We start from the raw sequence: 27,148 nt of genomic DNA, 5'->3' as shown, positions 1-27,148 counted from the left end.
AAAATACTTATTATTTTTGTACTTACGTATGAAAAAATGGCATAACGGATATGATATACCAAATTAACTTCAAAAGTTATTTTCAAATTTCAAATTTAAATTGACTTATGCTTATAAGTACTTTTTGGAAGTTCTAACTAGATAATTATTCAACAAAAAATAAAGTGAAATTTTTTCCCTTTGAAAATACCATTTCAGTCTTAGCATTTGTCATGGACACATTCTGAAAGTATATAAATATAGGTATGGCTCTGGAAATCTGAATGCAATTTCATTTACTGATTGTGTACATCTCTAAATTTGTTTGCATTTAAGAAAATCACAATTGATTATCCTCTTCAGGTCAGCATAGTAAAAAAAAAAAATCATGCATAAGTCAAATTCTCATATTGGCCCTTGTTACAAACTGATAATTGATCATTTTACTTGGTACTTGAGAAGTAAAAAATATTAAATAAAACCAAAAGGCAGACATGGTGGTACACACCTATAATCCCAATACTTGGAAGGCTGAGACAAAGCATCACAAATTTAAGGCCAGCCTTAGAAACTAAGCTAGACCCTGTTTCAAAATAAAAAATATAAAGAACTGAGGGATATTGCTTGGAAACAAAATGTCCTTTTTTGGGTTCAATCCCCAGTATGCCTCCAAAGCAAAACACCCAACAAAATCTCAAAGGAAATACATTCACCAAATTAATGCAAATAGAAACTTCATATGCTAATTGTGTTGATATGTTATTGTGTTTCAGATGACGAAGATAGGTGTTTGACTACTTTACCAACCTCTGTAAATACTGAAGGATAATATAATTCAAAATGCCCCACTGAAGAGGATTACTTTGAAAATTTGGTGAATTATTTGTTTGGACTTCTAAGGTTAAAAAATAAAATTATTGCTAAAGTTTAATGAGGCCACAGTATTAAAGTTCATATTATCTGGTATTTAAATTATATTTTCATGAATATAAAAATATAATAAAAATTTTTTTTGGTGGAAGACAGATGGCATTCAATTTTCTTTTCCATTAAGCAGTTATTTCTGGCGATGAAGGATGAATTGGTAAAGCAGTTAACAATACATTTTCCAAAGACACCAATGGGTCTGTATAGTACTGTAAAGCAGGATTGAATCCTTTCTGTTGTAAATACTGGATTCGGCCTTGGTCAATCAGCAATTTACAAAGATGTCCTATTTTCTTCTTTTCTTCTATTGTAAGAAGTCTAAATTGAATAAAAACATAAAATCTGATTAAAATTTTGTAAAAGTTTACAAAAATATTTTAGTCATTTTTATTTATTGAGAAGCTGTTTAAATAGCCTTCATTATACTATGTCACATGCTTCCAAAACACATTTGATTTATGACCACAATAAAAATGTGTGTATTTTAACTTACTCTAAAATTAGATTGTAAAACATACTTTCATTAATAAATTGTAGTCCCCCCTTTTCCAGTTTAACTTTTTATGGTTTTAGTTACTCAAGGTCAACTATGGTCTGAAAATATTAAATAGAAAATTCCTGAAATAAACAATTTATAAGTTTTAAATTAGTCTTGATTTGGGTAGCATAGTGCATCCTCTGCCATCCCAATCCTTCCCACCTGGGAAGTGATCATCCTTTGTCTAGCATATCCACACTATAATTGTTACTCATCCATTAGTCCCCTAGTGGCCATCTCTATTATCAGACAGACTACAGAGGTACCATGGTGTTTGGCCACTATCCATCAAGGAAAGCATCCGCCGAGGGTCTTGGAATGTATCTCCAATGAGTAAGGTGGGAACTATGATATAACAATAATAAAATATTTCTCTTTTGGTGTTGTGTATTATAAAACTGGTCACTCACCCAGGCAAACTATCAGTGTTGTCATCTGTGATTCCATATCCTCCATTATCATGCTCTTCGCTCTCATAGTTTTGATTATCTTTTCTCTTTGAGGTAATAGCTGAGGCTTCAAAAGACGTTTTCCTCATCCCACAAGTCGCCCAGCTACTCATTCGCTGGAAATAATGGAATTCTGCTCCTCCAAGGCCCAGAGCCCTGAAATATTCTTTGCCCACATAATGTCTCCATTCACACCTGTGGTGACAACAGAGTGCAATAACAATGCCAGCCACAGGGGTCCACTTCTCTGGGACATTTTTCTCATTTCCTTCCATGGCCAAAGTGTTAATCTCTTTTTCTGTTTGATCATTCTTTATGCGTTTGGCTAAAGGTTCTTCATTCCTTTCCTCATAACTGGCAGCATAGGTTTCAACCAAACATCGCAATGCAAGATCTGTAAACACAATTATGTGGCCCCCAAACCACATTATCTTTAAAATAAATACTTTTATATTTCTTAAACAGTATGGTTTTTAAAAACCAAACAACAAAAACCAACATAACCTACTTAGCTTTATACTTATTATAATTCTATTAATAAATTATCACTTTCATTCAAATTTGCTCTTTTCTGTCTCCTTAATTTCTCTAGTGATTTATTCTGCCTTAAGTGTACTTCCCAATAAACCAATCTGAAGCTCAAGATCTACAATCTGAAAAACTTGTCAACTGCTTAAACTTTCTCTCATTTCTCTCATCCTGGCTGAAGAAGTGACTTATATGAAAAACATGTATTTACCTATTTTTACATTCTAGGGAAGTTCTGAGCTGAAAGAAAGATAAAAGAAAGAAAGGCAATTTTTTTTTAATATGGTGATGCCAGGTTCAAGATGCTAGTCATTGAAATGGAAGGTGCTCACAGCAGAGAGTGCCAAACTGAAGAACTGAGAAAAGGGGGTCAGCATATGGAAAGTAGGCCTCTCAAGTAGTCTTACTATATAGTATGGCACTCATTCAACAAATATTTACTGAATGTTTTTTATGTGCAATATATTAAGGATGCAGTGAAGCTCAATATATACAAACTTAGAGAAGTATGTACTCTACAAAAATAAAAAAATTAGTGAATTTTAAAACAAAAAAACAACAAAAAAGGATTTTTGGTGACTATGCCTACTTCCTATTGAAAACTGACAATATTGGAAAGACCACAAATAAATGCTGTAAAATTAACATTTTCTGATTAGATTATCAGATTATGTCTGGTCGATCAAAAACAAATGTATATTTAAAATTTTATTGCCCTAAGATTTCACAATATTAAGTGATATGATGTTTTACTAGTAAATTTAATTCAATATATGAATTTAAGTCACCAAAATTATTAGGAACCTATCATTTAGAGAAAGTTCTAGATAATCTACTATTTCATAAACTATTATTTTCTTTGTGGTACTGGGGATTAAATCCAGGTCATTCTACCTCTAAGCTATACCCCTAAACCCTGTTTTTTATTGTGAAACAGAGTTCCTGAGGCTGGTTTCCATCCTGTGATCTTCCTGTCTCCACCTACCTAGTATTAGGATTACAGGTGTGAGCCATCATGCCCAGTTTCTTTCTTTTGAAGGTAGTCTCACTATGTTGCTTAGCTCAAATGATCCCTGCCTCAGCATCCTGAGTAACTGGAACTACAGATGTGCCACTGTGCCTGGCTTCCTAAAGGATTCTTTTCTTTTCTTTTTTTTTTTTTGTGGTACTAGGGATGGAACCCAGGGGGTATTCTACCTTTGAGCTACCCCAGTCCTATTTTTTATTTTTATTTTGAAACGGAGTCTGAGTTGCAAAGAGTCTACGTAGCTGAAGCTGTCCTTGAACAGCAATCCTTCTGTTTCAGCCTCCCAAATGCTGGGATTATAAGCATGTGCCACCATGCCCAGTTCAAATATTATTTTCTAATAAAATATATTTGGTAATTTTTACTCATATGTGACTAAAATGAATAATTTTCAGAAATGAGAAAGAAAAATTATTAAAATAATTAAGTTATTTCAGAGTTAAAAGGGCTTTAGCAATCTATCTCAACCCCCTCCTCTTTTTTTTTTAGAGACCATAAGATTTAGCTGCATATCTAGGAAAGGACAATAAAACATAGAAAATTAGTGGTCAGAATTATTTATTCATTCAAATTCACTGAGTTCCTGTTTTGCACTGTATTAGCATACATCTTATTCTCAAAAATTTCACAGCGTACTGGGAGAATTATATATATAAACAGATAATTAAAACATAATATTGTGATAATAGTAAAGAGGCATATCTTATTTAAGGAGGGCCCTTGAAAGTGGTGATAAATAAGATCAAGGATGAATAGATAGTAACCATTTAAAAAAAATTTTTTTAACTTTGGTAACAGTGGAATTCCAGGAATAGTTGGAACAGTATGGTACACGGAAGAGCACACAGGGTTTGATGTGGACGAACAGTAAAGCTAGAAAAAGAGTGGCAAAGAACTATGAAGAGTTTGTGTGGTGATATGTGTCTGTAATTCCAGTCTTGGGGGATTGAGACAGGAGGATTTCAGGTTTAAAGCCAGCCTCAGCAACTTAGTGAGGCTTTCAGCAACTTAGTGACACCCTGTTTCCAAATAAAAAATAAAAAGAACTGCGGGGAAGGATTGTGTAACCCATAGGTAGAAGGCCCCCGGGTCCCATCTTTGGTATCACACATATACAAAAGCTATTAAAGAGTTTAAAGAAGGGCAAAGACACATTAGATACGTAGTATATGAATTTGAATAGTAATATTTATTTATTTGTTTATTTGCTTATTTATTTGGTGGTACTGGGGTTCCTGGAAACCCTTCTACCTCTGGGCTACACTCCCAGACCTATTTTATTTTTTGGAAACAGGGTCTCTTAAACCAGCGCGGCTGGCGTCGAACCTGCGCAATCCTCCTGTCTCCGCCTCCCAAGCACGGGGATTACAAGCGTGCGCCACCACGCCTGGCTGAATAGTAATATTTAAAGAACAGGTAGCAGAAAGAGACCATGACAAATACAGAAAGAATGGCATTGATGAAGGTGAAGAACTGGAAAAGTGTCAGAAAAAAGGAGCTGGGCCTGGTGGCACATTCTTGTAATCCCAGTATCTGGGAGGCTGAGACAGGAGGATCACAGGTTTGTGGCCAGCCTCAGCTACTTAGTGAGACCCTTCATAACCTTGAGGGCTTGTTTCAAAATAAAGAATAAAATAGGGCTGGGGTGTAGCTTGGAGGTAGAATGCTCCTGGTTTCCATCCCTGTACCACATCACACACACACACCCACACAAAAGATAAAAAATAGAAAGAAGGAAACAATTTCAAGAAGGATAACCAACTGCAGCAGAGAGGAAAGGAGAAGAAATATGGAGCATGAGAAATGGCCGCTGTAGGTTGTACTTTTGAGAAACATGGGTTAGATGGGAAGAGTATATGCCTCCCCCTGCCATGACATAGGTTTACTTCAGAAAACTTTTATTACACAGTGCTTAGTCATTTCCAGCCAATCTGAATAATGCCTATGGAGGCTCTAAGTTGCCCATATGTGTGGACAATGAAATTAGCAGGAGCCAGGAAAAAGATAACAATAGCTAACATTTAGTGAGCACTAACACGAGCCAGACACTTTACATGTGACCTCATACATATACCATTATCTGTGTTTTGCAGATGAGGTAACCCAAGTTCAGAAAGGTTTAATAGTTTGCCAAAATTATACAGCAGAACTGAAGTCTGGTTGCTGAGTTCATGCTGTTTTCTCTTACCATGCTGGTCTGGTGAGGAAAAGTGCTAAGACAAGACAGGTTAGATTTTTATGATCGGAAAATTTTTTTTCTCTCAAAATCCTGAAACGCAATAATCTTCTAGTGGGAGAAGTTATAGAGCACTTCCTAATCAGCTCCCCTAATACACCCAGTACCTTGTGGGGTGAAGTTGTACAGTTTCCATAATGACTTATTTCTTTTTTTGGTTGAAATATAATCCAAAAACTTTAAGGTCTTAAAACATAGTAAGGTCTTAAGACACAGTATTTACACATAACAATCCATCCTGTAAAATGGCCCAAATGAGCAGCTAAATAGGAAGTTGTTTGTCTGATATAACATAGGGCCAGTACTATTATTCAGATGGGTGAATTATAAAGAAGAAAGTGTATGGGTTCATTTAAATGAAAAGTCTGTGTTATTTTAGACATTATTAATGTGTTTACATACCTGTTGCTACACCACACAGATGCTTTCCAATTCCTACCACAGGTAGTTTTCCTTCTCTCAGCACAGGAATCTTACCTGAAATAAAAGGAATTGAGAATTAAGTTAGCTCTCTTATAAGCTCTCTTATAAGCTCTCTTATAAGCCTTCCAAGATAAAGAACTAGAATTCATTAGAATCTCTGAATTTTAATTCTAAAAGACTCTCAAACAACAACAAAAAAATTCACTTAATAGGACCCAACACATAACAAAAGAACGTGTTTACAGACATTAAAAAATATATTCAAGCCAGGCATGGTGGCGAATGCTTGTAATCCCCGCGCTTGGGAGGTGGAGACAAGAGGATCACGCAGGTTCGAAGCCAGCCGTGCTGGCTTTAGAGATCCTATTACCAAATAAAAAGTATAAAGTAGGTCTGGGAGTGTAGCTCAGAGGTAGAAGGGCTTCCAGGAACCCCAGTAGCCCCCCCACTATACACACACACACACACACACACACACACACACATATATATATTTGCCTAAAAAATATATTTTTTTGATAAATAATTTCAAATGCAGCGATTTATATACAAATGCTGGGTTTCTTCTCAAGGCTAGATTAAAATGAATGAATAGAAGATGTTAGGCACAAGTCACTGATTCAAGGAAATTTACTATTTTAAGCTGGGCTTAGTGGCACACACCTGTAATCCTACTACTTGCGAGGCTGAGACAGGAGGATAACAGGTTAGAGGCCAGCCTCAGCAACTTGGTGAGACTCTGTTTCAAACTAAAAAATAAAAACGAATGGGGTTTTATAGAAGCAATTCTTTTCTTTTTTGTGGTACTGGGGATAGAATCCAGGGGCATTCCGAGCAACACCTCCAGCCCTATTTTTTAGTTTGTTTATTTATTTAAGTTGTACTGCGGTTCCTGGAAACCCTTCTACCTCCGGGCTACACTCCCAGACCTATTTTTATACTTTTTTATTTGGAAACAGAGTCTCTTAAGCCAGCTAGCCGCGGCTGGCTTCGAACCTGTCTCCGTCTCCCAAGCGTGGGGATTACAAGCTTGTGCCACCACGCCCGGCCTAGTCTTTTTTATTTTTGAAACAGGGTCTCACTGAGTTGCAAAGGGCCTCGCTAAGTAGCTGAGGCTGTCTGTGAACCATGATCCTCTGGTCTCTGCCTCCCGAATGCTGGGATTACAAGCGTGTGCCACAACTCCCAGCTAGAAGCAATTATTTTTCTCTGTGTGGTACGGGGGACTGAACCCAGGGCTTTGCACGTGCTAGGCAAACACTCTGCCACTGAGCTATAGCCCCAGCCATGACCAAAAAAAAAAAAAAAAAAAAAAAGGAATAGGGGTGGAGTTAAGGAGTAGAATGCCTCTGCATTCAATCCGCAGTCCTCCCTACCACATCACACGCACAAAGAATAAGATGTTACTGGGACAAGTAAAGGTATAGAAAGGGAAGTAAAGAGAATGTGTATGCGCGTGTGTGTGTGTGTGTGTGTGTGTGTACACACGTGCACGTGTGTGTATGGAATGTGAATCCCCAGTGATAACCTATATTCTTTGGCACAGCTAAAAATTCCAGGAAGTATCTTTTATACTTTAGTTAGGCAGAGAACTAACTACCTCATTTTCTCTAGTGATTTTGGTAAAATCATGTTAATTCTTCCCATCCCAAACATAAAACTTCATTTCTAGTTTTTTAGCCCTCTAAAAAAACACTTTCTTAAGATTTCAAACTGAATCCAATTTACATTTAAGTGTTGAACAGTATTTTATATCAACAGCAGACTGATTTTGCTGTTGTTACTGAAGTACTGAAGCACGGTTCTGCATGATTAGATTTCTAAGCAACCATCAGTTTGACACATCGTGATTTATGATAGAGCAACGGAAAGTTACACAACTTACTCAAACACAAGTGTTGAATATCAATTTGAACTCTTTCAAACACTGAGTTTTTCTTTCTGTGTTTGCCATCTACCTGCACAAACAGAACATTATTGTAACAATGACTTCAAGTGTTATAAAAGCTTGAGCATTTTTGAGTTTTCAAAATTCAAAGTATTTCTACCTTATTTTTACTACTGAAAGAATTGAATGAATTAAAAATTAAGATTGTATATTTTTTATGAGAACTCCAAAACAATGTTATGTTTTTTATAAAGTTTAAAAATTTTATGTTATTATCTATAGATTATTTTCTTTAACCCTAAAATTTCCGACTCACAATGGAACAAAGGTTTACAGATCTTAAGCAAATTATGCCAGCTTCCTTTATGTTTGTCATCCCTACCAGTCTTTTCTTTTTTGGTCTCACTCCTCTTTCTCCTTCAGAAAGATCATAACCATTTAAATCTATACCCATGTGCCTACAACTCACAGATCTACATCTGTGGCCTAGATCTCGCTGAACAGTGTCAGATACCTATCAATTTTGGGGGGTTGGGGTAGGGCTTGGATCAAACCCAGAGTCTCGCACATGTTAGGCAAACACTACCACTGAGCCACATCCCTGCCCCCCCCTTTATTTTTGGTGGTACTGGGGTTCCTGGAAGCCTTTCTACCTCCGGGCTACACTCCCAGACCTATTTTTACATTTTTATTTGGAAAGTGGGTCTCCTAAGCCAGCGCGCGCGGCTGGCTTCGAACCTGCGCGCGCGGCTGGCTTCGAACCTGCGCGATCCTCCTGTCTCTGCCTCCCAAGTGCGGGGATTACAAGCGTGCGTCACCACGCCCAGCCCCTGGCCCCTTTTTAAGTTTTTTGGATGGTGATGGTGATCAAATCCAGGCTCTCACAAATGCTAGGTAAGCATTGTACCACTAAGCTACACAGCCCCTGAGACATATACCCAATTGTGAATCTAAAAGCTCTACTTTAAAAGCAAATTAGACACATGCAGAACTGAGTTCATTAATTCTTCCTCCAAACACATCCTCCCTCTTCCTTGTCCTATATTCTCTACCTTAGCAAGAGCACCATTTAGTTACTTAAGCCATAAAAACACTATCCAAAATTAATCCTTTATTATATATCTTTTGAAAAAAATGTTGTTTTGTACTGGGAATTGAATCCAGAGGCATTCTATGAATGAGATACACCTCGCTGCTTATTTTTTTTATTATGAGATGGGGTCTTGCCAAGTGCCCAGGCTGGGCTTGAACTTTCAATCCTCTTGTCTCAGCCTCCCAAGTACTGGGAATATAGGTGTGTGCTACGATGCCAAGTTTTGATATAGTTTTAATGGTGCTACTAGGATAAACTTTTAAAAACTATTTTTTGCTTCACCAATGCTTACATATTCTTTCATAAAGAGATTTCTTTCAGTCTCTCAATAGTCACTTCCTTTATTACATTACAACATACTTAGCATGCAGAACCAAAGTATGTACAGATCTTCCTGACTAGATATAACTTATGAAGGCAAGAACCAAATCTGTGTGTGTGTGTGGGGGGGTAATGGGGATTCAACCCTGAGGTGTTCTACCTTGCAGCTACATGTCCAGCACTATTTTTTTTTTCTTGTTTTGAAACAGGGTCTCACTAGGTTGCTGAGACACTTGCTATGTTGCTGAGGCTGTACTCAAACCTGCGATTCTCGTGTCCCAGCCTCCAAAGTAATGAAATTACAGGTGTACATCATCATGCCCAGCTAAGAACTAAATCTTTTCCTCTGTGCTCTCAGCACATGGCAGGATTAAGTCGAACTTCATCCCCAGCATACAGTAACACTACTTCACCTTTGCCCTGGTGTCATTCTCCATCCCTTCCCTGCAACAAAGCTGTCACTCCTTCCTTGGAAGTCATACTACATGCAGAAATTTTTTCATTTCACTACTATGTTTTTTTTTGGTACTGTGGACTGAACCCGGTGGCATTTTACCTCTGAGTCACACACCCAGCCCACTGTATTTTTTATTTTGAAACATGGTCTCATTAAGTTGTTGAGGCTGGTCTTGAGCAGTGATCCGCCTGTCTAAGACTCCCAATACTGGGATTACAAGCATGTGCCAGCACATCTGGCTCACTTCACTATATTTTAACACTTATTTATTTTAACAATTATTCATTTATTTGCCTATCTGTCCTTTCTAAACATAAATAATAGAGCTTACCCAGTGTCTATCACGGTGCCTGAGAGTATGCTCAATAAATATTTATGAACAAAAAATAAGTGGCAAGCCAGGCATGGTGGTGCAAGCTTGAGGATCACAGTTTCACGACCAGCCTCAGTTGCTTAGGGAGGCCCTCTTCAGCATAGTGAGACCCTGTTTCAAAATAAAGAATAAAACATAGGGTTGGGAGTGTAGCTCAGAGGTAGAATGTCCCTGGGTTCAATTCCCAGTATTGCAAAAATAAAAAAATAAATAAAAAGTAAGCGGTGAAAGTAGGAGTAGGACCTAAGACTTTTAACTCCTAGCTTGAGTCTGGCTATTTTCCTGTCTTTGCAAAAAGTTTTAAGAATATAAATCATGAACCATCAAAGTTTAGATTAAAAAAATTCACCTTTAATTTAAATAATTGATATAATTAGAATTGTAAAAAAAAAAAAAACCCTATTATTTGATACACAGAAAGGAGGTTCACTGGTTTCACTTACCTTGAATCTTGTGCTCACTTTTTCTACCAGGATGAAGTGTACTTTTTCAGCATCTTTTAAGGCAATATCAACCCAATGAGATAATTTTCCCTTTCCTGCTCCAAACTCAACAAAGCATCTTCTTGGACCGAGTAAATTTAGTTTTTCAATGTTACCTAAAATAGAAGCCTGCAAACTTCACAAGATTATTTTATAAACTAGGTAATTTTACATATGGCAGTATGTTTGCATTAATAATTTGTTTGGCTTTAATTTTCCCCCCTTGCTTAAATACTTAACAATCTACTCAGAACTCTATCTGGTCCAAAATTTTAATATATGTTTATACATACTTTGAAATTAGAAATATTTTCTACCTTGAATGGTAAACTACACAAGATCTCAATAATAACTATTTTGAGAAAGACAGAATACTAGCTTTAAACCAATGAAGAAAGGTCTAATTATGATGGCTTACACAAACCTGTTGTTTTAGGTGCTTGGTTGCAGAATCACCATTTCTAGGGTCATTAAGAGCATCATGTAATACTGGATGGGACATAATGTGATCTTTAAGTGTAGAATTCAAACCTGTGCCAAATATAAACGGAATAGCTTAGGCAACCAGCCATGAGACTATAGGAGCAGTGTTGGTAACTTGTAAACCAGAATGAAATCAATTCAAATATCACCTAACAATTCAAAAGTAATTTAACTTCAAACTTACCTTCACTTGCTTTTCTTAATTTCTTAATTAAGTTTTCCAACTGATCTTCAGATAGAGAAGAAATTGGAACCTACATACAAAAAGAGAACTAAATATTGGAGCCAAAAATTGCCTTAAAGTACTAGGACAGAAGCTTAATAGTTGGGCAAGATCCATGGCAGCTTAGACTCTTCTTTCTAATAAAACCTCCTCCCTATGCCAGCATCAAAACTGCCCAACTGCTAGGTCTCTACTCTGTTTCTGTAATGCCAGTTTAAGTCCCTAACCTTCTTAGGGACAAGAAGTTGAATATATTCACAAGAGTTCAAGAATCAAAAGGGACTCAGAGCCACACTGTAGTTTTTATGTGGCATGAGCTAGTCTGAGAATTAGCCATCACTAGCAAAATTGATATGGCAGGAAAAATATTTTAACTTCAAGACAACAGATAAGACAAAGAAAAGTTGGAACATGACTTATTTACAATATGGAGATTTACAAATACCTTTTAAAATAAAACATTAATTCAAAGTACTTACTAACTGTTCAGGTATTTCTGTTTCATCTTTTAAGCCTGCATTAATATCTTGAATAAAGAAATCCTTGAAAAAAACATCAAAATCAACAATATTGTTAATATGAAACTCACAAAAGTCCTCCCATAGTCTTCTCATAGCATCATATCTTCCTCCATTCATTTAGTCACTAAATAATTAGTGAGTATCTCCTGTGGTGGCTGGTTTACTTTAGGTTCTGGGGACTCACCATAATAAATAACAGAGGAGAAAAATCTATGTGTTCATGGAACTGATAGTCTAATGAGGTAATTATCTGAAAAAGCACCTGTAGTCTAATAAATTCATTAGTACTTTTTAAGTTTTTTTTTTTTTTGGTGTATGGTACTGGGGGTGGAACTCAGGAGCATTCTACATCTAAGTTACACCCCACCCCCAGCCCTATTTTTCAGTCTTTTCATTTTTCCCCCCTTTTTTGTGGTATTTCGGGGGGGGGGGTAACCCAGGGGCTTTTCTACATCCAGGCTATACTTCCAGACCTATTTTATATTTTATTTGGAAACAGGGTCTCACTAAATTTCTGAGAGCCTCACTATCTGAGGCTGGCTTCGAACCTGTGTGATCCTCCTGTCTCAGCCTCCCAAGTGCAGGGATTACAAGCATGTGACACCATGCCCAGCTCAGTCTTTTCATTTTTGAAGCAGGGTCTCACTGAGTTGTGAAGTGCTTCGCTAAGTAATTGAGGCAGTCTGCGAACTGCAATCCTCCAGTCTCAGCCTCCAAATGCTGGGATTACAAGCGTGTACCAACACACCTGGCAGTAATTTTTAGGTTTTTATCTGTTTGTAGCTAGAATGAGGACTGTGCCAATTTTGCTTTATAATGTCAAGGCATAAACAAGAGTACACACAGTTTATCAGACCTGCAGCATTATGAAACTGAAACCTATATATTATAGTGGTAGAAACCTGATTTCTTCTACTTTAAAATACTAATTAAGCCGGGCGTGGTGGCCGCACGCTTGTAATCCCCGCACTTGGGAGGTGGCGACAGGAGGATCGAGCAGGTTCAAAGCCAGCCTCTGGCTTAAGAAATCCTGTTTCCAAATAGTGTCTGGGAGTGTAGCCCGGAGGTAGAAGGGTTTCCAGGAACCCCAGTACCACCAAAAAAAAAAAAAAAAACTAATTAAAAATTGAAGAAGAAATGTCTTGTGACACTTTATTTAGTCCATCTGCAGAGATATAAATTCTAGGTAATGACTAGATAAACATTGTCCAGTGATGGAAATGTTCTATACTTGCCTTAGCCAATATGGTAGCCACAACCTGGAAAATATGGTTAATGACTGAAAAACTAAATTTTTTATTTTATTTTTTTGTGGTACTGGGGATGGAACCCAGGGGCATTCTACCAGCCCTACTTTTTTTTTTTTTTTGGTGGTACTGGGGTTCCTGGAAGCCCTTCTACCTCCGGGCTACACTCCCAGACCTATTTTTACATTTTTATTTGGAAACAGGGTCTCTTAAGCCAGCGAGGCTGGCTCCGAACCTATACGATCCTCCTGTCTCCGCCTCCCAAGCGCGGGGATTACAAGCGTGCGCCACCATGCCCGGCTCCCAGCCCTACTTTTTATTCTTTATTTTGAAACAGAGTCTCACTGAGTTGCAAAGGGCCTAAGTAGCTGAGGCTGTCTGTGAACCTGCGATCCTTCTGTCTCAGCCTCTCAAATGCTGGGATTATAAGCGTGCACCACCACACCTGGCTAGACAAACTGAATTTTCTATTTTATTTTATTTATTTATTTTTTGCAGTACTGGGGATGGAACCCAGAGGCATTCTACCTCTGAACGACACTCCCAGCCCTATTTTTTATTCTTTATTTTAAAACAAGCTGTTACTGAATTGCAGAGGGCCTAAGTAGCCAAGGCTTTCCTCGAACCATGATCCTCTTGTCTCAGCCTCCCAAATGCTAAGATTACAAACGTGCACCACCACACCCGGCTTAAATAAAGGGATATACCTCCAGGCCTATTTTATATTTTATTTGGAAAAAGGGTCTCACTAAATTGCTGAGAGCCTTACTAAGCTGCTGAGGCTAGCTTCAAACCTGTGATTCTCCTATCTAAGACTCCCAAGTACTGGGATTACAAGCATACACCACCACATCTGGCTCACATTTTACTTATTTATTTATTTATTTATTTATTTATTCATTCATTCATTCATTTGGCTGTACTGGGGATGGCACCCAGGGGAATTGTACCTCTGAGCTACACCCCAAGCCCTATTTTTTTATCTTTATTTTGAAACTGAGTCTCACTGAGTTGCAGAGGGCCTCACTAAGTAGCTGAGGCTGTCTGCGAACCGCAATCCTCAGGTCTCAGCCTCCCAAATGCTGGGATTACAAGCGTGTGCCACCACGCCCAGCTCTATTTTATTCTTTATTTTGAAACAGGGTCTCACTAAGTTGCAAAGGGCCTCACAAATATCTGAGGCTGGTCTAGTACCTGTGATCCTCCTGTCTCAGCCTCCCAGGTACTGGGATTACAAGTGTGCACCACCATGCCCAGTTCAAGAACATTTTTTATCCCAAGTACCCTTAGAAGAGAGAAATAGTATCTTCTTCTAGATCACATAGCAGGCTTACTTTTATGTATCGTATAATAAAGAAAAATGTCTACTTATGGGGCTGAGGTAAGACAACTTTTTTCACTGGCCAATTTAAAAAAATTTGTACTTCCTGATCTTGGGGCTTGTCAGTTAGGGTACAAGCCCATTGTATATGCATTATCCATCCAGGCCCCTCTGTGCTGACTCCATAGACTTTGGGAAAGAATTGGGAACTGATGTAAATAAAAAGCTGCTGTTGCTTGTTGCTTGTTGTGAGGTGAATAATACAATTCCTGTAGCTGTGGGCATAGATCAGAGGTAGGGCCCATGTTTAGCATGCACTCCAGCATTAAAAAATAAAGTTCTTTATCTCTGACCCAGGGGCCTCATAACTACCAACATCCACAAGCCTATGACAAGTTAACTTGTTAGCTTGTAAATATGAAGAAGTTTCAGAACCTTTTCAGTTGCTGGCAAATGTATTTGCCATTTCCTGTTCAGATGCCAGAATAGATACTTTGGAATATACATGCTAGGACTGCCTCATTCAAAACCCAAAAGGCCCCACTGAGAAACACCAGGCCTTCAAACCATCTTCAGAATCCCCCAGGGTTATCAACTGTCCATCAGCCTTCACTGTTCAACCTCACTAGGCACTTTGACAGAAAATTGTCCTTTATACTTCAAATTGAGCCAAAATATTTTCAAGCCAATCTACAGCTCTGCTTGACTTTTTTTGATTAATCAAAGAATTTATTAATTTTTAATATTATAGCAATTGATCCAAAATTAACAATGATAATCTCAGATAACAGATTCATTTGTTTGACATCAAACTTTTGATCAGTTAGAGATAACATTTCAATATTTCTTTCTTACCAGAGGATTTTTTTAAGGTGATACTATCATACAATTATTTATTTATTTTTTTTAGAAAAAATCTATCCTAACATGAAATATGAACTCCGGGATCGGAGCTAGCCATGAGGCAAGGCCGGTGCTGGGGCCTCTGAGGCCGGGATTGGAGCCTGCCGAGGGGTTAGGCTGGTGCCGGGGCCGGGGCCAGCGGCCGGCATTGGAGCCTTCCGTGAGGCAAGGCCGCTACTGAGGCCTCAGAGGCCCGGATTGGAGCCTGCCTTGAGGCTAGGCCAGTGCTGGGGCCACTGAGGCTGGGATTGGAGCCAGCAGAGGGGTTAGGCCGGTGTCAGGGCCAGTGAGACCAGAATCGGGGCCTCCCATGAGGCAAGGCCGCTGCTTGAGCCAGCGAGGTCTGGATCAATCCACCGGGTAGCCAAGCCACTACTGGGGCTGTCAAGAGTGGAATTGGTACTTGCAACGCGACATGCACAGAGAAATATCGCAGAAAATAAAAACCATATGCTTCCCCTAATCAGCAATAACTAGGAGGAAAGGGGCAACAGGAAGAGGTTGAGCTATAGAAAGGGACCTATAATGAAGCAATTAAGGTGACCAATCAGAGGGGAGGATGGAGCCTTTTTAAAACGCAGGAGGTACATGAACAAATGTATCAAAGTTAATCACCAAACAAGCATGGGATTGAGGGAGGGGGAGGGAGAGATGGGGACTGGATGAGGGCTAATTTGATGATGTGTGCTTGTATATCAAGTCTTGTATCTATAACTAGGAGGAAATAACTAGGAGGAAAGGGGCAACAGGAAGAGGTTGAGCTATAGAAAGGGACCTATAGTGAAGCAATTAAGGTGACCAATCAGAGGGGAGGATGGAGCCTTTTTAAAACGCAGGAGGTACATGAACAAATGTATCAAAGTTAATCACCAAACAAGCATGGGATTGAGGGAGGGGGAGGGAGAGATGGGGACTGGATGAGGGCTAATTTGATGATGTGTGCTTGTATATCAAGTCTTGTATTCCAATGTGATATATGATTAAAATGCACCAATAAAAATAAATTAAAAAAAAGAAGTGAGTGTTTGTTTCAGCAGTACAGAGGATATTCAGAGGTTAAAAATAAATGGCTGAAAGATGAGGCTCCAAAATCTGTTAGTGCTAAGTCATATGATTTATTTCCATAAATCATTTCAATGTTCAGATTTCAAATATTAAAATAATTCAAAACTAAAAAAAATCTATCCTAACATGAAATATGAACTCTAAATACCCAAAAAAATCTCAAAAAAGAACACAGCTAGAAGATGTACATTTTCTGATTTCAAACCTTATTAAGTTACAATAATCGAAATAGTGTAGTACTGCTATAAAGGCAGATATATAAACCAGTGGAGTAAAATAAAAAGCCTAGAAATAAATTCTTCCATATATGGTCAAGTTATTTTTAGCAAGGTTTCCAAGAACATTTGGTGAAGGAAATAATAATCTTTTCACTAAATATTGTTGAAAAATAATAATTACATGAAAAAGAATAAAATTGGACCCTTCCCTAACACGATATACAAATATTAACTCAAAATAGATAAAAGACCTAAATGTAAATTTTTTTTTTTTTTTTTTTTTTTTTGGTGGTACTGGGGTTCCTGGAAGCCCTTCTACTGCCGGGCTAAACTCCCAGACCTATTTTATATTTTTTAATTTGGAAACAGGGTCTCTTAAGCCAGCGAGTCTGGCTCTGAACCAGCGCAATCCTCCTGTCTCCGCCTCCTAAGCGTGGGGATTACAAGTGTGTGCAACCATGCCCGGCCTAAATGTAAATCTTAAGACTGTAAACTTTTAGAAAAAAAACTGGGTCATAAACTTCACAACATTGAAATTGGCAGTGATTTCTTGGATATGATTCCAAAGGCACAGGCAACAAAAGAATAAACAAACTTTATAAAAAATAAAAAAATTGGACATCCAAAAACAATGTAAATGGAATTAAAGTTACTGATAGAATGGGATAAGATATTTCCAAATGCTATAACTGAAGGCATATTAATATTCCAAATAGAAATCTTAAAAATTAGCAACAATAAAAGCAAACAATACAATATAGAAATAGGTAAAAGACTAAAATAAATAATGAATCTCCAAAGATTTTTATATGACCAATTAACACATGAATACCATCATCATCATAATATAACTAATCATTAAGGAAATACAAATAAAAACTATAGTTAAATACTACTTCACATTTGTTAGGATGGCTACTTAACATGAATTACCTTGCTCCAGCCCTTTACCTTGAATTGTTACTATCTTTACTTGTAAAGTGTGTTTCTTGTAAGCAGCAGATGGATGGATTCTGGTTTTTAATCCATTTTGCCACGTTATGTCTTTTTCTTGGGGAATTGACATTTACATTCAGTGTGATTATTGAGAGATAAATTTGAATTCCTAACATGTTAAGATTTTATTTCTGTTTGAAATACTGTTTATTCTTCTTTGATTAGTTGTCTGCTGGATAGAAAATCTTGTTTCTTTGGTTCTGGTGTATATTACCTATTTCTTCTTTGTAGTTAATCTCTTTGAGTATTTTCTCTAGTGCTGGTTTTGAAGACATAAATTCCTTCAGTTTCTGTTTGTCGTGGAAGCTTCTTATTTCCCCATCTAATTTGATAGTTTTGCTGGGTAGGAAATTTTTGGCTGGAAGTTGTTTTCTTTCAGAGTTTGGAATATGTTATTCCAACCCCTTCTGGCTATCATGACTTGGTTTGGGAAGTCTGGAGTGATTCTAATTGGTTTGCCTCTAAATGTCACTTGGCCTTTTGTTTTTGTTGCTTTAAGATTCTCTCCTTGGCTTCTACATTGGTCATTTTGACAATTATGTGGTGTGGGGAACCTTTTCTCTGATCCTGTCTAAAGGGAGTTCTATAAGTTTCCTGGACCTGTGTACTGACCTCTTGATCTATGTTTGGAAAATTTTCTGCTATTACTTCTTTGAAGAGATTATTGATCCCTTTGGTTTCACCTTCTTTTCCCTCTTCTATTCCAATTATTCTTAGGTTAGCTCTCTTAAAATGGGCCCATATTTCTTCAATGTCAAATTCCTGCTGTCGGATTTTTTTCTAAGTTATAAATTATGCGTTCGTTTTTGGAGTGATCGTCTTCTAGGAGCGAGATTCTATTCTCCTTGTGGTCTAATCGATTGTTTATAGTTTGAATTGATGCCTTTACCTCAATGATTGCATCCTTTATTACTTTTAGACTCTCTCTAAATTCTTTTCAAAGGTCCTGTATTATTTCTACAGTTATATTCCTATTTTGATCTTCTGGAGATATCTGAATTTCTGTGTTACCAGGTTCTGATATTATGAGGTTGTGGGCGTTCATTGCTCTATTATTGTTCCTCTTTCCCATGATTTTAGAAGGTGCCTTCTCTGGGTTCTTCCCCAGGTCACCACGACTTCACTCAGAGTGCTCTGGATCTCGAGTTTGTGGTAATCTCAGCCTCCACTACTCCTTTACTGGGTTGTTTCGCAAAGTCTCAGACCCAGGGAGTTAATTGAGGCTGCATGAGACCGTGGGGGTGCCGGGCTGGGCGTTTTCCCATGGGGAGCTGCGACTAAGGTATGGTATCTCTGCCACTGCTACTCGTTTACTGGGTTGGACTGCAAAATCTCAGACCCAGGGAGATTATCAAAGCCACACAAGTCCCTGGGGGTGCAATGCTGGGATTTCTTCTGTATGGGCCGCAATTTCACTTACAGTTATTGTGCGTGTTGATCTGGAGCTCTTGTGGGCGTGGTGAACTTGCTGCCGCTGCTGACAATATCGTGTTGCTGTCATGCCATAAGTTGTGAGGCTAGCGTATTTCTTTTCTGGTTTTGAGCTCCGTTCTGAGTCCCTGGAAGGTGTGATGAGTTTGGCCACTGGGAGTTTTAGACATTCTTTGTGCTGAAAGAACTGCTGAATTACACACGAATGATCCGTAGCTGCTCACTTCAGCTCCGTGTTTACCTTTCCTCTCTGGAGCCTGGTGCTGTGAGGCAGAATGGCAGCATTGCAGCAACATCATTGCAATGTGGGCTGTTTTTTTTTTTTTTTGGTCTCTGATTGTTCTTCTAGTCTTCATTTTCTCTGTCCTATGTGTTTACATTTTTTATTTCTCTGCTGATAGTGTTTTCTGGGTATGAAAAGCGCTGATTTTGTGGCAATAGAGATCGAGTGTTAGCAGGACTTGTAAACGCTGCTTTTCTTGGTTGCGATCTTCTTCCCTTAAGTCCTCTGCTTGACCTTTTTAACTTGAAGACCTTTATGCCACGCCAGTAAAGTGCTTCCATGGGCCCTCTAAATTCTGGCATTTCTATGACCCATTTAACTTTTGAAGCCTTAAACTCTACCACACACACTCTGACCACAACTTTGGTTGCAAGCTCTCCTTCCTCACTACTCTCAAGTCTCATATTTTACTCAGCTTTCTCTCTATATATAATTATTTTCTCCGGTACTGGTATCCTACCTCCGAGCTACACCTCCAGCCCTATTTTTTATTCTTTATTTTGAAACAGGGTCTCATTGAGTTGCAAAGGGCTGTACTAAGCAGCTGAGGCTGTCTGTGAACCATGATCCTCCTGTCTCAGTCTCCCAAATGCTGGGATTACAAGCATGCACCACCTCGCCCAGCCTTTTCTCCTTATATTTTATATTCTAGTCTTGTGAAGGGTCTAGTCCCTGACAAGGATATTTACTTTCACTTCTAGATCTTTGCATATATTTACCTCCTTCACTGGTTGATTCTCCTTTCACATGTAGGTCTCATTTATATACTTCCTTCAGAGACTCCTTCCCCATCTCTCTTATTCCGTATATTCTCCAAAAAATGGTGTAGGCCCTTCTCCTTTTCTTCTCCTATACCACTCTGTCCTTAATCACTTTCAGTACATAGTATTTTACTTTCCATTTCCTTCAGTAGATTTTTTTAGGGGGGTGGTACTGGGGTTCTTTCTACTTCCGGGCTACGCTCCCAGACCTATTTTTCTATTTTTATTTGGAAACAGGGTCTCCTAAGCCAGTGAGACTGGCTTCGAACCTGTGCAATCCTCCTGTTTCTGCTTCTTAAGCACAGGGATTACAAGTGTGCGCCACCACGCCCAGCTCCTTCAGTAGATTTTTTTTTTTTTTTTTGGTGGTACTGGGGTGGAATCCAGGGGCTTTCTACCTCTGGGCTACATTCCGAGACCTATTTTATACTTTATTTGGAAACGGGGTCTTCACTTAAGCTGCTGAGAGCCTCACTAAGTAGCTGAGGCTGGCTTCAAACCTGTGATCCTCCTGTCTCAGCCTCCCAAGCGCAGGGATTAGAAGCGTGCGCCACCACTCCCGGCTTCCTTCAGTAGATTTTAATGTTCTACTGGCAAGGTGTTTGGTACAGCACCTTGTGTGTGGCACAAATGCTTACTTAATATTTTTGAATAAATAAATCTCTTTCTTTTCCCTGTAATCACTGCCCCTTGAGTGACTTAAAAACATAAAATTTCACCTATAACCTATATATATTTCAAATTTTGGTTGTTTGCCCAAATTCTCTACTGAGTTTCAGACTTATCCATCCAACTTTGAATTTCCAATCAGTCATCATGTTTTATTGATTGTGCTACCTAAGTAATTCTTACATTTATCCCCACCCTTCCTCCCATCTTCTTTAAGTCAGTCTTTTACCATGTCCCACTTGGATTTCAGTAATAGCTTCTGAACTAGTCCTTCTGTTCCCAGGATATCTTCCCACACTGCTTTAAAAGAGTGCTTTCTAGAATGAAATCTGACCGTCTCATTCCCAAGCTTAAAATATTTCAATGGGCCGGTGTGGTGGCGCACGCTTGTAATCCCCCTGCTTGGGAGGCAGTGACAGGAGGATCGCGCAGGTTCAAAGCAGGGTCTCTGGCTTAAGAGACCCTGTTTCCAAAAATAAAAAAAAGCATAAAATAGGTCTGGGAGTGTAGCCCAGAAGTGGAAGGGTTTCCAGGAACCCCAGTACTACAAAAAAAAAAAAAAAAAAAAATCAGTGGTTTTCCAATCTTTCAGAATAAAGCTCAAGTTTCTTGAGAGCATCATGGCTTCTCAACTCCATGCTTTTGTACATGCTGTCCTTTCTGACAAAAAAAAAAGAGCACTTCTAGCCGGGCGTGGTGGTGCACACTTGTAATCTCAGTACTTGGGAGGCTGAGATAGGAGGACCTCACAGGTTTGAAGCCAGCCTCAGCTACTTAGGCTCTCAGAATCTTAGTGAGACCCTGTTTCCAAATAAAGTATAAAATAGTTCTGGCAGTATAGCCCAGAGGTAGAAAAGCCCCAGGATTCCACCCCAAGTACCACAAAATAAATAAATAAATAAGTAAATAAATAAATAAATAAAAAGAGCATTTCTTCCTTCTCTTTGCCATATCAAGACTCAGTTCAACTAGTATTCCCCCCAGGGAAGCCTTCTTTCTTTTTCTATTTTAGTACTGGGGAATGAATTTAGGGGCATTCTACCTCCAAGACACACACCCCCCATCCATTTTTTTTTTTTTTTTTTTGGGCAGTACTGGGGATGGAACCCAGAGGCAGTCTACCTTTGAGCTATACCTCCAGCCCTATTTTTTATTCATTATTTTGAAATAAGGTTTCACTGAGTTGCCAAGGGCCTCACTTAGTAGCAGCTGAGGCTGTCCATGAATCGCAATCCTCCTGTCTCAGCCTTCCAAATCCTGGGATTACAAGTGTGTGCCACCATGCCAGGATTTCCCCCATCCTTTTTAAAAAAAAAAAAAACAAAACTTTTTGTTATTTATTTATTTATTTATTTGTGGTACTGGGGTTCCTGGAAGCCCTTCTACCTCCAGGCTACTCTCCTGGACCTATTTTATACTTTTTTATTTTTGGAAACAGGGTCTCTTAAGCCAGAGAGGCTGGCTTCGAACCTGCACAGCCCTCCTGTTTCCACCTCCCCAGCGCAGGGATTACAAGTGTGCACCACCATGCCCGGCCTAAACTTTTTGTTTCTTAAAACAAGGTCTTGCAGGGTGTGGTGGTGCATGCTTATAATCCTGCGCTTGGGAGGTGGAGATAGGAGGATCACGCAGGTTCGAAGTCAGCCTCTATGGCATAAGAGACCCTGTTTCCAAAAATAAAAAAGGATAAAATAGGTCTGGGAGTGTAGCCCGGAGGTAGTAGGGCTTCCAGGAACCCCAGTACCACACACAAAAAAACCCAAAAGCAACAGCAACAAGGTCTCAAGCCATGTGTGGTGGCACATACCTGTAATCTTAATACTTGGGAGGATGAGATAGGAGGACCACAGGTTCGAGGTTCAGTAAGTAGTGAGACTCTCATAAGCCCAATGAGATACTGTTTCAAGGGGGGAGAATGGTGTATAGTCTGGAGGTAGAATGCCCTTGGGTTCAATCCCCAGCACCACAAAAACAAGAAAAAATAAAGAAAGAAACAAGGCTTCTGGGGCTGTTCTCAAACCTGCAATACTCTTGTCTCAGCCTTTGAAGTGTTGGGATTAGTGGTGAGTACCACTATGCCTGGTTTGGGAAACCTTTTTTAACCCCAGATTTCACTTCAATTTTAATGCATGTATGCATTCTCATCTTATTGTGCTTATTTCTTTCATTTGACCTTATTAAACAATATTCCTTATTTATAAGTTTCCTTTCCAGTTCAAGCTCCTTGAACACTGAGATGATATTTTATTGAAATAAGTTTAGTAGGTACTGAGTAAATATTTTTCAGTAGTAAAGTTATCCTTTGAACAATGCTTGTGTTATATAAAATTTTACCCTCTGAATTAAGATTGTAACTAGATTTATAAGCTTATATGACTATATATACAAGCAAGTGCACTTAGCACATAAAAGCCTTCAAGTAAGAGTTTTGTTAAATATTCGCATATATGAAATACTAAGTACTGTATAAACCTTACATATCGCACATTTCACCATTCAATTTTACTGATTACTTACAGGTTTTGGCTTCTCCCTTGAGTTACATTTTTTCAAATGCTTTGCTAGTTGATCTTCATATACTGTGCTAAATTGAAAGAGAAAATCTAAAATGAGACTTGTGACAAATACTGTTTCCAGCACAAACTCTAAATTGACCCATACTTACTGTTTGGGATCTAAAGGACATAAGATTCTTTTCCGAGCATTTTCTTCCTAATAAATTTAAAGGGACACAAAATATCAAGTTAATTACTTACAGATACTAGATATAGCTTCAGTGTGTCTGCATCCCAAAACAAGGTAAGGAAACTTTAAGAGGATATAATAAAAACTGGTAAAATCAGGTCATTGTATTTAACAAGAACAAAATCACCAATTTGTTAGCTAATATGTATGTAACCTTATATGACTATATACATTAGCATATAAACATAAGGGTCTATAGCTTCATATAGGTTGTAGAGAAGGCCTATGTATTCATGGAATTTTGAATCTACGTTGACATCAACGGTAAAAGGCAGTACTATTTTATGTGCTACTAAGAAATAAAATAATAACCATTTATTTCAAATTAACTAAAAAATGGAAAACTATGTTTTTGTTAGGTACAACATGATGCTTTGAAACATGTATACCTTTTGGAATGGCTAAACTAATTTATGTGTTACCTCACTTATCCTTGTAAAATATGCTACCCATTTAAATTATGACATATCATTGATTTTTAAGATGCATCTTGATCTCTAACTATGGAAGCAGCTGTTTTAGAAGCAAGGAAATGGTAATTTAACAATTTATTATGTGTCATATTCTTTTGGCTTTGCAAATTTCGAGTGTAGCAGTTATATCCTTGCATTTTAAATTACATAGATTAACTATGTACTAGGGGAAAAAGTAAGGAAAATTAAGTGTTGGCAATTCTACCCAACATTTCATATGAATCCATATGAAACAACATAACTAAAAACACAGACCAGTCAGACAGCTTAGGTATGAGTCCCATCTTTACCAGCTACTAGCCCCATGATGTTAGATAGGCTTGCCTCAAGTGAAAGATGAGAATAACAGTATGTCCTACCTTCTAAGGATTGTGAAAATTGAGTGAATAGGTTTGTGTGTGTTTGTTAACAAAACTGTTCCAATTGCTGACCAGGTGTACACTCTTATTTTTCCTTTTTTTTCCTGATACCGGGGGTTCTACTCAGGGCCTCAAGCATGGTAGGTTAACACTCTACCAGAGCTACACCCCAGATCTTTTTGTATCTTGAGACGGTCTTACTAAGTTGCTCAGACTGTTCTTGAACTTGCAATCCTCCTGCCTTACCCTTCTGAGTAGATGGGATTACAGACATGTACCACCATATCCGGCTAGTGTTCATATTATTTATTTCTCAATTTATTTGAGTTCTGATATGTGTCAGCATGTCCATGAAACTATGCACACTGACTTTAATGGGAAAACTAAGAATGATTTTGAAAATACTGCATATTATTTCTTTTTTATTTGCTGACTTAAAAAATTAGCTTTCAGCTGGGCTCTGTGTAGTGCCAGGTACTTGGGAGGCTGAGGTAGAAGAATGACTTGAGACCAAGAGTTGGAGACCAGCTTGGGCAACACAGTGAGATTTCCAGCTCAAGAAACACACAACAAAACTTAACTTTTATATAGGAAAACTCTAACCTCTAAAGCCTAACCACAAAGTGGAGAATAAATGTACTTTTTTTTTGGTGTGTGGTATTGGGGATGGAACCCAGGGCAATCTACCTTCAAGCTACATCCCCTAGCCCTATTTTTTATTCTTTATTTTGAAACAGGGTCTCACTGAGTCGCAAGGGGCCTAAGTAGCTAAGGCTATCCACAAACTGTGATCTTGTCTCAGCCTCCCAAAGCTGGGATTACAAGCATGCACCACGATGCCCGGCTGTAAATGTACCTTTAAAGATGTATTATTTGGGCTTACAGACAAGGTTTCTTAACCTTGGCACTATTAATATTTTGGGCTGGATAATTCTCTCTTTTATGTAATCCCAGCTTCTCTTGAGGTTCATAAGTTTAGCAGTCTCGGATCTCTACCCATTAGAAAACAGTAACACTTTCCAGTTGTGACAATCAAAAAGTCATTGCCAAGTATCTGCTGGAGGAAAAATATCACTCCGAGTTGAGAACTACTGGGTAAAAATGAGCTTAAGTAGTGTCATTAGAGCTATATTTGACACTTTTTGAAAAAGGATGAAAACACAACACCTACAAACTACAGATTCAAGAGAATGGTCACAATTCAAAAGCCAACTGTAGTCATGGAAGTGTTTCCATCTGGTGTTTTGCAGTCATTCTTCAAGGGACTAATAACCAGATGTCATTCCTCTCTAGGGGTAACAATCAGCTTATAGGGATTTATCCATATTCAATTACTATCCCCATCTTCATTTACTTTGTAGATGTCTGGGATAGAGTGAGAGCAAAATCTCTCTCATGTGATAAATCTCTTTCTTCAACCCAGGGAGGAAGTAGGCTATGATGCACAGTGGTATATGAAAAGCCTGATCTGCACTGGATTTCTGTTTAGAAGGATAAATTGTGTGAATAAGAATAATACCGGGCTTTCAGAATGCATAAAATAAACACTAGTCTATTCTTTCTATTCAAAATGCTCTTTTTCTATCAGCACTGTACTCCTCTTGTTCTTTTATTTTATATATTATAAAGCAATAATCATACATACAAATATGTACTGATTGACAGTACAGTTTTGTGTGATTGTATTACCTAACAGGATTGTATGCTGTTTTCAGTTTTAAAAGGTCAGTACTCAAGCTGGGTGTGGTGGGGCACATTTGTAATTCCAGGCTGAGACAGGAGGATGGCAGGTTCATAGCCTGCCTTGGCAATTTAGCAAGGCTCTCAGTAACCTAGTGGGTCGCTGTTTCCAAAGAGAAATAAAATAGGGCTGGGGGTGTAAGTAGAGGCAGAATGCCTCTGGGCTCAATCCCTGGAACCAAAATAAATAATGGTCAATACTTCTGTTTTAAAACTTTTCCTTCCCCATTCCAGCAAAGTAGTTAAACGTTGCTTTCTAAAGATTTTATGTCTAAATAAAGTTTTATTTTTAAAGTTCCTGTGTAGTACATTCAACGATCAGCGGTTATCGTTCCCCAAATAATAATCCGAGCACTCTCGGTGGAATCTAGAGCCTCCAAGCGCTACCTTGAACCATCACTTTCGATCGGCCAGGCGGAGGGTAGACAGAAGTTTAGGAGCAGTAGCTTGGGATAAAACAAATCTAGCATTACCCCCAGTTAGGCTCAAGATAAACGTGTCACATGTGGCGCTTTATTTAGCAAAAGAAAACAATGCTCATCGCTGGGGCTCATCATCGCTCCGCAAGGAAGTCAGAACTGCGTTTATTAAAGTAAGAGCTGGAGAATTCAGGGCACAGAAGCAGAAACCTGTCAAGGAGGGGAGCGGCCGGCTCCAGCCCCGACCGGGAAACTTATGGGCGATACCAGACCTCCGCGGCCGCCGCGTGTTCACCACAGAACCTTTTCCCTGCGGCCACCACCATTCTGCAGAACCGCTTCTTCTTCTCCACATAGTAATTGCATCTACCCTCAGCTGGAAAACCCTTTGCTGGCGGCGTCGGCGCCGGAGCCGCCATACTCCACGTCAGCTTCAAATGGTGAGCGTCCGGCGCCAGGCACACAAAAGTTGTCGGTTTCCTTCGGGCCGCTTTCCCCTAACAAACATGGCGGCGCAGAGAGGCCCACTGTACGGGTCCACGCCCGGAAACAGCCGGTAGCCCCGCCCCT

The 27,148-nt window shown here is 38.7% G+C and overlaps 1 protein-coding gene across 1 annotated transcript; it reads right to left on the bottom strand.

Moving 5' to 3' along the window:
* Window positions 1-1,028: 1,028 nt before the first annotated feature.
* On the bottom strand, window positions 1,029-26,997 carry TRMT13 (tRNA methyltransferase 13 homolog; the record flags this gene model as incomplete). Its single annotated transcript, XM_080693177.1, has 11 exons — window positions 1,029-1,224; window positions 1,855-2,287; window positions 6,087-6,161; window positions 7,993-8,065; window positions 10,683-10,850; window positions 11,146-11,252; window positions 11,389-11,458; window positions 11,907-11,969; window positions 23,360-23,426; window positions 23,508-23,554; window positions 26,851-26,997. The coding sequence occupies 11 exons, from the start codon at window positions 26,995-26,997 to the stop codon at window positions 1,029-1,031; spliced, it is 1,446 nt and encodes a 481-aa protein (XP_080549303.1).
* Window positions 26,998-27,148: the final 151 nt, after the last annotated feature.

Source organism: Muscardinus avellanarius, assembly GCF_963383645.1.
Source record: "Muscardinus avellanarius genome assembly, chromosome: 3".
In the NCBI taxonomy this organism is placed as follows: Eukaryota; Metazoa; Chordata; class Mammalia; order Rodentia; family Gliridae; genus Muscardinus; species Muscardinus avellanarius.
Note: the sequence above shows the minus strand (reverse complement) of the source record. Positions and strands in the feature narration are given on the sequence as shown.